At 40.3% G+C, this 12,365-nt stretch overlaps 1 protein-coding gene across 1 annotated transcript in view; it reads right to left on the minus strand.

Moving 5' to 3' along the window:
- LOC112109318 (engulfment and cell motility protein 1-like) overlaps nucleotides 1-12,365 on the minus strand; it is a 222,513-nt gene that overhangs the window by 66,806 nt on the left and 143,342 nt on the right. The window contains exon 15 of the mRNA XM_029914216.1: nucleotides 12,113-12,221. Coding sequence (XP_029770076.1) covers nucleotides 12,113-12,221 — 109 coding nt within the window. The remainder of the gene's footprint in view (nucleotides 1-12,112; nucleotides 12,222-12,365) is intronic.

A 12,365-nucleotide genomic window follows, 5' to 3' on the forward strand; every position in this document is an offset into this window, starting at 1 on the left:
GCTACTGTACTGAGTGTGTTGTTCAGTATGATATTTAATTCATTAACAAGCTATATTTATTTTAAATTAAGCTGCATCAGACCTTCCAATCTGCCACGAAAAAGTGTTGTCAATTCCAAGAATCTTACTGTAAATTTTAGGCTCAATTTGCTGCAGAATACATGGGGCCCTGACTATTTTTATTAATGCTGTACTCAGAAATTAATCATGTAAGTGAGGAAAGAAGGTCCAGAATGGATTTCAAGACAATTTTGCTTTGAAGTCCAATTTGCATAGCATTAATCTTTCAGGCAGCAGTGAGCAATGGGCAAAACTTAAAATGTTCAAAGATTGGTTCAGTTAAACACCAAAAAGTTTGGCTGCACGTCTCAGCTATCTGAATCACTTTAATCTGCAGAACCACAGTAGTCATTTCACAAGCCTAGATGCTACTTTAAGATTTTCGTTGCTTCCTTGTTCTGGGCAGGCCAGAAATATTGTGAAAAGAGCTTTTCATGCTGTACTTGCATTACCTCTTTTTTCTATCCCCACAGGAACCAAGAAGTGCAGAGGTGCACAAGAGATAAAATTAAAAAAGTTAATTCATCTGATGCTCAGAAAAGGTTCAGTTTGCAAGATGGGTGACATTTGGGGATCTTATTCCAGTCAAACCTGTATCCATGGCAATAATCAGATTTCTTTCAGCTGAATATTTCCATTTGTTGGACTATCTGTGTTGACATTTATTCATTATTTCTCCTGATCTATTTTTTTTAAATAAAAGATAAGAGGGGCCTAAACTACTGCTCCAGGGACTTGTGATAATATTTAAAAATACAATTGTTACTATTTAGCATGCCATCAGTTTCGCCAATGGATTGGTAGAAAATAAACTTCCGTCCCAACATTCCTCACGTCTCTCCTTTCTCCAAAATCCAAGGAGAATAGATTCATAGATGTTTAAGGCCAGAAGAGACCATCATTTAGTCTTACCTCTTGAATCATACATTTCAGACGGTTACCCAGCATTGACCCCAATAAATTGTGCTTGACTAACCATATCTTCCAGAAACCCATCTAATCTTGATTTGAAGATAACGAGAGATGGAGAATCCACTCCTTCTTTTGGTAATTTGTTCCAGTGGTTAGTCACCTGCATGGTTTAAAATGTGTGCTTTTCTTCTAATTTGAATTTCTCTGGCTTTAACTTCCAGCAATTGGTTCTGTTGTGCCTTTCACCACAAGATTAAAGAGCCCTTTAGCATCTGGTATTTACTCCCCAGGAAGGTACTTGTACCCTGTAAACAAGTTACCTCTTGGTCTTCATTTTTGATAAGCTAAACAGACTGAATTCCTTAAGGTCCTCACTGTAAGCCAAATTTTTCCATTCCTCAAATCATTTATGTGGCTTTTCTCTGCACCCTCTCCAATTTTTTCATGTCCTTTTAAAAAATGTGGACACCAGAACTGTGTGAAGTATTCCAGTATCTGCCTCACCAATGCCATTATACACCTCCCTATTTGTCCTCGCTACTCCCCCGCATGTATACAGCCATGCATCGCAATAACCCTTTTGGCTACTGCATTGCAGAAGGGCTTTGCAGTGTACCCTAAAGGTTAAGAGTTAGAACAAGGACAGGAGCAAGTTCCAAAGTCAAGGGCCTCTCACAGATAAAGCCTCATGGCAGCTTGAACAGCTCTACTGATCGCATGGGAAGAGAGGTTGTTTGCTTAAAAATATATATATATATTTTGCCAAGATTCAGCTCAGATTTTACTGAATCAACTCTCAGCTTCACCTTAAAAGGTATGAGCATATTTATTGTCCCTATAATCAACTGCTAGTAATAAATGTCCAAAAGTCCCTCAAGAATTATGATCAGCTTAGAGTGCTTTGTCCCGTCTCCTGACCATTGTAATGGCAGGAAACATTTTGCTCGAATTACTGAATTACTGTTGAATTGTTATTACTGGAAGGTGTTAGATATCATGGTGATGGGAGCAATAGGATAGACCGATAGATGGATGGATCAGCAGGAACTGCAGAGTGCCAGTTAAAGTGAGGGGCCATAGATTCTCTCCCCCCCGCATCACCTAACCATCCTTTACCCCTCTCAAGTGCCCACCCCAGAAGTCGGACCCCATCCACATTCACTAGCCCATCAGCTTCTACACCTACCCCCTCCAAATTTGAGTGAGTGGAACTTGGTGTGACGGGTTGGATCACAGAAACCCCCTTGGGAGCTGCCAACTGATGTGCCAAGACTACCACTGTTCCTATTTTCCCTGCCAGCTCAGGACTCCAGCACCCTGTCTTGCTGAGCCAGACACTCCCATCTGCTCCAACACAGATCCAGGGTCTGAATTACTTGCCCCAAAGCTGCAGGTTTACCTGAAAACAGCTCACAGAAGTGTGCTTGTCTTTAGCACTCAGATGCCCAACTCCCAGTGGGGTCTAAACCCAAATAAATCTGTTTTACCCTGTATTAAGCTTATGCAGGGTAAACTCAAATTGTTCGCCCTCTATAACACTGATAGAGAGATATGCACAGTTGTTTGCTCCCCCAGGTATTAATACATACTCTGAGTTAATTAATAAGTAAAAAGTGATTTTATTAAATATAGAAAGTAGGATTTAAGTGGTTCCAAGTAGTAACAGACAGAACAAAGTAAGTCACCATGCAAAATAAAATAAAGTGAGCAAATCTATGTCTAATCAAACTAAATACAGATAATCTCACCCTTAGAGATGCTTCAGTAAGTTTTTTCCTCAGACTGGACACCTTCCAGGCCTGGGCACAATTCTTTCCCCTGGTACAGCTCTTGTTCCAGCTCAGGTGGTAGCTAGGGGATTCTTTATGATGGCTCCTCTCTCTCCCTCTTTGTTCTGTTCCACCCCTTTATATATCTTTTGCATAAGGCGGGAACCCTTTGTCCCTCTGGGTTTCCACCCACCCACTGGAAAAGCACCAGGTTAAAGATGGATTCCAGTTCAGGTGACATGATCACATGTCAATGTAAGACTTCATTACCCACTTGCCAGCACACACACATACAGGAAGACTCACAGGTAAAACACAGCCATCTGCAGACAATGGTCCTGGTTAATGGGAGTCATCAAGATTCCAAACCACCATTAATGGCCCACACTTTGCATAATTACAGTAGGCCCTCAGAGTTATATTTTATATTTCTAGTTTTAGATACAAGAGTGATACATTTATACAAATAGGATGATCCCACTCAGTAGATTATAAGCTTTGTAATGATACCTTACAAGAGACCTTTTGCCTGAAGTATATCCCAGTTACATTATATTCACTTATTATCATATTTTTATAAAACCATATAGAGTGCACAACGTCACACTTGGCACACAGGGTTGCAGCCCACTCAGGTTTGGTCTGGCCCAAAAGTGATCAGGCCATGGCACAAGTACCCCCCGGGCTCCACGGCCTATGGGATGGATGAACAGAATGAATGCAACATAAAAAAGCAAGAAGTAGGATGCTGAAGGGTTTAACTAATTTACCAGGTTAGAGTGACATAACTAACAAATCCAAGATGACATGGGCACCTGCTCTATTTTCCCTCACCTTCCCTTATCTATATAAGAAAATTGCCATCTTACTGTCATACTTTTATTGGCTCATGTACACGTTTCATAGCCTTGTGAAAATGTAACTGAGGGAGGGAATGTAAGAACAGCTCCATTTTTTTCATCTCTCTGCAGTATTTCTGGGGCTTTATGTTGTTCATGTTTGGAAGAAAAAAACATATAAAGTTTCAAGCAAGAAAAAAGTTTAAAATGTAGCTATAAAATCGTAAAATTACAGCATTTGCGGTATCAGGTCAGACCAAATGGCCCATCAAGTCTCATATGCTGATTTCTGCAGTGGCCAATATTTTCTATATCAGAGAAAGACTTAAAAGAAAAAAAATAAAACCGTAATGCACGTTGTTGATTGTGCATGAAGAAAAAATTGCTTCCTGACCCCTGAAGCAATCAGCTTACTCCCTGAAGCATGAGATTTGATTACATTCATCTCAGCAGGCATAACCATGCAGACTACTCTACACCTCCTAAACCCCCTACACATTTTATTTGACAAAATGACACTGGATCTGTAAGAATTTCTAAACTCTTTCAGTTCTGCAGCATGGAAATCCATTAGATTGGACAACAACTAGAGAGAGAAAGCCAAAAGTCTGTATACTAAAGGTATCAACTCCAAATCAAACGGGTATTAAAACTGTGACAGTCTGTACCCCTATGTTCACCCCTTTTATAGGACTATGATAAATTTTGTACAAAGTATGCCTTGTGAGGTATCATTTGAAAACTCATAATTTGCTGATCATTACTTCCCAGGTAAAATGTGTGTGGCAACATTGCAAGTAAAGCTGTAGGATTCCTCTGTATGGTATTGCTAGATATATTCCGAGTCTGGGGGGAGCAGCCACAAACCAGTTCCCCAGGAACAAAAGGCTAGCCAACACCTCAGCTAGGTGTTAGCAAAATCAAATGGAGCCTCACCTGGTTAAGTGGCCATTCTTTGGCAGGAAAGAGGATGTGGGTGAAAATCTACATCTTGACAAAGAAACAGTTGGGAGTTCCCATCCACACAGACTTTCTGTCTCCTGAATTTCATAGAATCATAGAATATCAGGGTTGGAAGGGACCTCAGGAGGTCATCTAGTCCAACACCCTGCTCAAAGCAGGACCAATCCCCAGATGGATTTTTACCCCAGATCCCTAAATGGCCCCCTCAAGGATTGGACTCACAACCCTGGGTTTAGCAGGCCAACGCTCAAACCACTGAGCTATCCCTCCCCCCTTCAATTTGAGACGATTCTTAAAGAAGAGAAAGATCTGTAAAGAGGAGAGAGGGGATGCCCGCAGGATTCCTCCTCTCTCTCTACCCACGGCATCCACAACACCTGAAGAAGAAAGGCAACAGTTGTGGACTGGGGAAGGGATCCTGACTGAAAGATTCAGCCAGTAAGACTGCTAAAAGACATGTAGTGAGAGAGACCTTTCCTTTAAATTCACTCTAGCTTGTTAAGTTAGGCGTTAGTTGCAATTTACTTTTATTTTCTTGTAACCAGTTCTGACTTTTATGCCTCATTACGTGTAAGCACTTAAAATCTACCTTTTGCAGTTAACAAACTTGTTTTATGGTTTTTATCTAGATAGTTTGTTTGGATTGAAGTGTTTGGGAAGCTCCTTTTGGGATAACAGGATTTGTGCATATCATTTTGTATTAATAACATGACAGACTTCATGAGCGCTTGTATTGTCCAGGAGAGAGCTGGGCAGTACAAGATGCACATTTCTGGGGGAAAGTCTGGGACTTGGAATTTGCTGGTGTTGCTCCTGCAGTGTAATTCATGTGTGGCTGGCTGTAGCACTGTTGCAGTAGAGCTGGGAGAATGTGAGCTGACAGCAAAGCAGTGTAAAAAGCACTCCAGGTTGGAGAACTCAGAGCACATAGCTGTTCATCGGTCCAGAATGTACACTGGGTAATGTCACAATAATATACTGGCACTTAAAAAAAGTGTCAAGAAAAAACAACCCTGTAAAATAATCAAGATTAGCACTAATGCACGACTGAATGGAATTCACTGCAATTAAAACGAAAACAAAAACACACAAAAATCATACCAATGAGAAAGTTGTATATTTAACACAAGCTCTAGGATGATATACAGCATGAGTGATATAAACCCAGGTGGTTTGTAGTAAAATTTAAGTGCAGATCTGTTCAACAGACCAGAACCGCCACCCATCAAAACAATTAAATGGAAACATTGAGTTCAACATCTGTCCCTTATTGCCACATACTCAAAAACTACTCTAAGCCTGGCATGACTTACTACAGAATTACTCACACATAGAAGGTAGGCTTATAAATGGCATTAGAATGTAAATCTGGTACCAATAATGAGAAAAGTCAGCACAAAAACTGCCTTCATAATATATACCACTGCAATCCTTAGTTTTAATTTGTACAAAGACTCATGTACGAGTCTGGTGTCTTCTTGTGAGTGTCAACATGGCAGTTGCACTGTGTTTAATATCAAGTTTCAACTGAAATGTGGAAAACCAGCAACAAGCATTGAAAAGGGTGAAGCAATTTTGTATAAAAAATAAATACTAGTAGTAATTAATGATGCAAGAGAAGGGGCTATGGTCTAGTGGTCTGAGCACAGGATAGCAAACAAAGAATTGCTCAGTTTTCATCCCAACTCTGACATCAATTTCCTCTGTGGCAATAAGCAAGTCATTTAACCTGACTGCCTCAATAAAGTTGGGGATACCACCAATTACCTGCTAAAATTGGGTTTGGTGATGAAAAAGTTATCGAATGTTTGTAAAGCGGATCAAAGCAGAGACATGTTGTACAAAATGCTTAACATAACATTCTTGTTACAGAATTTTGCAAACCCCATATCTCCAACAAATTTCACTACATCCAGATCTGTTTTTCTATCTGAAGTGCCCAACAGTCTCCCTCATGAAGCTTCAGTACTGCAGGTTAAGCTTTCTTCAGGACTCCCACTTTTCTCAACCTCAGTTTTACACATTTTTGTAGTATCCCCCAAAGCCTTCAAAAACAGGGTTTTAACTATACACAGTTTATATTTCAGAGGTTGGGTCCTTCAATAGAAGAAGCAAGTAACTAAAAATCACATGATCTCTACCACAGGAATCCATGCAAGATTAGTGAGATGCCAATGACACTTGTGCTTCCATTGTCACGGTAATTTGCAGGCATGCTTCCCCCAGGTCAGATTGGCAGAGTCCCCAGGGGAGGAGAGGTTTGCTTTCCTCTGAAGCATGGGGCCTGGGTCACTAGAGTAAGAGGTGGATTCTCTGTAATTTAAAGTCTTTAAATCATGATTTCAGGACATCAGTAACTCATCCAGAAGTTAGGGGTCTATTACAGGAATGGGCGGGTGAAGTTCTGTGGCCTGCAATATGCAGAATGTGACTACATTGGCACGATGGTCCCTTCTGGCCTTAAAGTCTATGATGTGCCCCGCAACACTTCTGGGCCTTCCATGTTATACTGTGTATTGTGGTAGTACCCAAAAGGCTTACTCAGGATTGGAACCCATTGTGCAAGGTGCTGAACAAACACAAAGCAGGACAGGTCTTGCGGGGTTACCGGCCTATGCTATGGCATTGGGAATTAGAATGCAGCAAAAGACATTTCAGGTTCAATTCACATTTGGTCACATGTTACTTGTATCTAAGATGGAAGGAAAGGGGGTGAGAGAGGGTGCCCAAGACCCCATGGCCGGTGGGGAGGAAGTGGGGAGTTCAGTGTTCTGTCTGCCCTTCCTGCCTTCTCAGTTAAGTCTATTTGGGATGATGTATGCATGTAATGTGGACCACAACAATGTCGGCAAATCCGCTACTATGGGTGTGTCACGAGTGACTCATGGAACGTGAGCAGGATTATCACAGCAGATTTAGGGGTGCTATCGTATGATGGCACCCCACAATGCACAGACCCTCGTGTGGGGGGGGAGGGAGGGAGAGAGAATCTTGGTTAGATAAGACCTTCAATTGATTTGCCCACCTCATCTCTCTCTTTCCAGGGTAACTTGGTAGAACACACATGGTACCATGAGACAGAGCTATCCCAAGGTACGAACCTCCCTTACTGAGGAAATCAAAGTTACTGCGGGCCTTATCAGGTTCAGGTCCAACTGCAAAACCTTTCTCTTAACCTAAACTTTCCCACAGCAACAGCTGTAATATAAGACTAGTAACTAATGTGAAATATCCTCTTCTATCACAGCCCCAGTCCCTATTCAGGACACACTGAGGCCAATGGGTAAGAGGGACAGACAGATACCAATCTCGTTCTCTTAATATTTCAGCTGCCCTGTTTTGGAGGACCTGATTTAGCAAGGCACTTAGCATACGCAGAATTTTAAAGCATGTTCTTATGCTTCATTGATTTGGGATTTGGATTTAAGCATATGCTTAAGTGCTTTGCTGAACTGGAACCTAATTTCACAAGTTGTCAGTCACTTTGAGAATGAGACCAAATAAAAATTCAGATCCAAAAGCCAAACGCAACATATGCACTTAGCCTTCTCCTCAAAACTCTGCTTGGAAGAGTGGGGTGCTTTAAAAAAGTCCATGGGATATGCAGGATTTATCTTTTTATCATCTTATGGTATTTAATACAGTGGAGCAAACAGAAAATAATCAGAGTCAAAAGCTGCTAGACTGTCCATTGTTTATGAAGAATGATTTATCAACTTTGCACTTTAAAGAAAGTTTCTACCATTTAATATTTCAGGAGCAGAAAGTAATTCTTTGTGCCTTTTAAATGATACACTTTAGAAACTGTAAAAAAAAAAATCCTGCGTTCCTATACAATAATGGCTAGCTCTGAATTTCTAAAGAAGAAACAGTTGCAGCCTGAATGCACATTTTGAAACACAAAACATTAACTGTGAGACAATCCTTGCCCTAGATGGTAACTGCTGATTTTAAGACTACAGATCAGCAACACAGCCTCTATTTTCAATTGAAAAGGAAAGTTTCCGTACATGTTCTCCTAAATGTCAGTTCTAGTTTGTACTTCTCAACATAATAAACCAAAAGTGGTACTTGGCTGCTAACCACATAGGATCTGACATATACAACTGCATATGTTGTTTTAGAGGGGTTTTTTTCAGTAAATGTTATAAGACACTATATTTCATTATGGCTTTGTAAATGACCTTATAATTGTAATTTCACATAAACAACCATATTAAAAACACTAAGACTGCACAGTTAGATACTCAAAAGTCAAGAACTGTCACAGCATGTTCAAGCTTACCCATGTGCATGCATTACGAGGCAGTATTTAACTACACAATGGGCCAGATCCACAGCTGGTGTGAATGAGTGTAGCTTCATAGACGCAATACACACCAACTGAAGAATTGGCCCAATGCTTTTTAATACTAAACCTTGGCTACATAATGTACACACTTACAAAAGAACCCTGTGCAAAATACACTCTGATTGTGCAGAATATAGTTTTCAACAAGTTGTAACTTGATCAAAGCAAAACCAAATTTCACTAGGATATTAAAAGGAATTCCCCGTCAGCAAGAGCTATTTGTAGGTAAACACACACTTAAGCTGTACAGCTCCTCAAAAAAGGTGATAGGATTTGCTGTTTAATTCTTATTGCTGGGAGGTACTAGATATACTAATGTGACCAACAGGATAGACGGATAGATCAGCAGGCACTGCAGAGAGCCATTCAAAGTGAGGGGCCATAGATTCCCTTCCCCTCCCCCCCCGTATCACCTGACCATCCTTTTCCCCTCTCCTGCCAATAGCTTGACCCCACCCCCCAACCCTAGGTAAACATTAACTTTCTGTCTCTAGCAGTACAGTTCCTCCACAAAGGTGATAGGATTTTTTTTAAGATGCCAAAAATATATTTCCCCCTCCTTTATCTTCATGCTCAAATAGGACTGACAATAAACTTTTTTTAAAAACAAAACAAAACAAAACAAAACAAAAGCTTACTCAATCTGGCCCCCCAAAGACCAGACATTGAAAAATTTTGAACCCAAAAGGTGAAAGCCTCTGGAAGTTACACGTCCCTGAAATGAATGGTACCATACAAGATGATGCCCATTCTAATTAGAAGCCAACTCCCTGCTGCCCACCCAGACTCTCTTAACCTTTGCTTCTCTGCCCCAAACATTCTATCCCTGATACCTCGTATTGCCCTCTTTTCCCAGGTTTGTATCTCTTATTGCTCTCTTTCCCTGCCTTCCCTGAATCCTTCCTCCAAAATGCTCTACCAAATATGTATTAGGTTTTTTAAAAACCTCCACAGAATTAACACAAAATTCTTTATTTATTCATTTTTATTAAAAAATACTTTTAAGTGAATGGAAACAAACAAACCAACCTCACAATCTTTCTGTTGTAATGCACCTCTTCAAACAGGGTGCTAAAAAGATTGACGTGGAATGGTGACATCACCATTTGAAGGAGCTATACTAGTACTAATGATTACTGATGTTATTGTGCACTGGCAAACAACTGAGTGGGGAGAAACCAGGATATAAATCATGGAAAATCATCAAAACGTATTATTTCCCCCCCAAAAAATTTAGCAGCAGAGACTTCATACAAGCCAGCAGTTGCACATATGAAACTCTTCAGTCTTATATCCTAGCCAGTGGCAGTAAGATTATTCGGGCGGGAGACACCCATGACAGCATATCCAACTACAATTGTCATGTCTCTTCAGTCCTATTACAGTAGTTCTATAACAGTCTGTAGTCTGAACTATTCATTTACTGATCCTTTTCTACTGTTCAGTGGGGGTTTTTAATGCTGGAATTCAAAACTGATACTATGTTATTATCTTGGATGCATACAGTCTAAGCAGCTATTTTGAAGGCTTTAAGTGATGGGCCAGCACAAGGCTAGTCTCTGCACAGGGAAGAATTTCGCCTTTGGTGTACTGTTCTCTTGGCATCCTGCTCTTAAAAGCATTAGATGAAGTATCAGCCAAATCATACTTTTTAAATTGAACTTCTGATTTATGTTGCAGGGCCTGTGGGAACAACCACCAAAGTAACACTTATAACCATTAGCTCTCGCTTTTCTGACTTCCTCAGTTTTGTTGCACACTGCCGCAGTGGGCTCGGGGGCAAGAGGAAAGGAAAGACTTCATTAGCATAGAGAATGTAGAAAAAGAATGTGTGCGGTAGAAATTCAATGGCAAAGTTGTGCTGCCAACTTGGGCTGTATGGAAATGGAACTTGTGGCAATGTCTGTTGGCAAAGACAGGAACGATAATAATACTGATTTGTAACCGAAATGATACACAACGCACTGAGTCATACGTTGCTACACTATACTAATTAAGAAATGAAAATGATAAATGTAAACACAGAGAAAAACTATATAGGTATAGTACTCAAAACTAATTTTCTACTGTAATTTTGTTATTCTACAGTGCACTATTATAGTAAATGATGTATGTAATAGCTGACATTTATGTAGAGCTTTAAATACTGTAATGTATTTACAAACTATGGGTTTACTTGCAGGTTTACATCTTACGAGCCCCTAGGCACAGCATCTTCAGCACACACACACACCTGCCTATAGCTGACCTTCGTGTTTTCCGTAAAAAATGAAACTTTTAACCCACTTTTAACTTTTAGTCACCCCTAGAATGCCAGCACCCCTAGGCACGCCTACTGTGCCTAACTGGAAATCTGGCCCTGCATACTTGTGCAAATGTACATGTGGAGCCTCGTTAAATCAGTGGGACTGCTCACATGAGAAAGCATTCAGCAACCTAAGTAAGGGCTGCAATATTGAATCTTTTATGTGGGGAACCTGAACATCACCCCCAAAATGTATCTATCTCTGGATAAAAAGCTGACAACTGTCCAGCAGCACATAGCAACCCTCTACAATTTACAACAGCATGTCAAGAATATAATATTTTATTCAACTGAAGAGAAAATTTAAATAGGAAGAATGTAATTACCCAAGTTAGAATTGCCCTAGAACACTGGAGTTACCACCATAATCATGCAAAAGTCAGAGGATCTTTCAGGGACCACAAGTAGCCAGGATCTTGATATTATCTCTCAACCAAAAGACAGTACCCTCCAGCGGCACAGTGTTCTGGAAGTATCTTGCTGGGGCACCGGTTCAGTATGGACTTTGAGGGGACTATGCCACCTACTGAATCATAACACCAACAGATAGCTAGTATAATAACCCTAATGCACTAACAACAGCCTTGTTAAATGTCTGAAAGGATTTACAGTCAGGATGCCCATTTCCCGTATTACACCCACACTTGGTAATGCACACAATTTGCCAAAAAACACTGGAATTACTACAGCAAGTTGCAATTGGTACAATACCCAATGTATAAGCATATAGAAAACAGGATCACAATGGCAAACGCTTCTACTGAATCAAACTTATGTAGCATTCAATCTACTCAGACAACTGGGGACCCATGCATCACCACCAGAAAAATAGTTTTGGGACAACAATGAAAAGAATCACACAGCTCTTCATCTTAAACTGAAACGTTTGGTTAAATAAATAGGTTAGACTTACGTAGTTCTCCTACTTTCAGGATTTCACACAGCATCTTTGTCAGCTCGATGCTACTGCGGCCAAAGGGACATTCATGTTTGTCTTCTCGGCTGCTGTTTTCCAAGACAATCTGAAGTGGAAATAAAAATGGAAATTGATTTATTTGGACAACCTGTGTGTTGAAGAAATGTCCTCTATGCTCAGCATATACAGTGAACATCTGATTGCCTTAGTAATTTAAATCACAAAGTCACTTTGTTCTCATAAAGTCAGG

The sequence above is a fragment of the Terrapene carolina genome, unplaced genomic scaffold, assembly GCF_002925995.2.
Source record: "Terrapene carolina triunguis isolate 2854851 unplaced genomic scaffold, T_m_triunguis-2.0 Scaffold33715, whole genome shotgun sequence".
NCBI lineage: Eukaryota > Metazoa > Chordata > Testudines > Emydidae > Terrapene > Terrapene triunguis.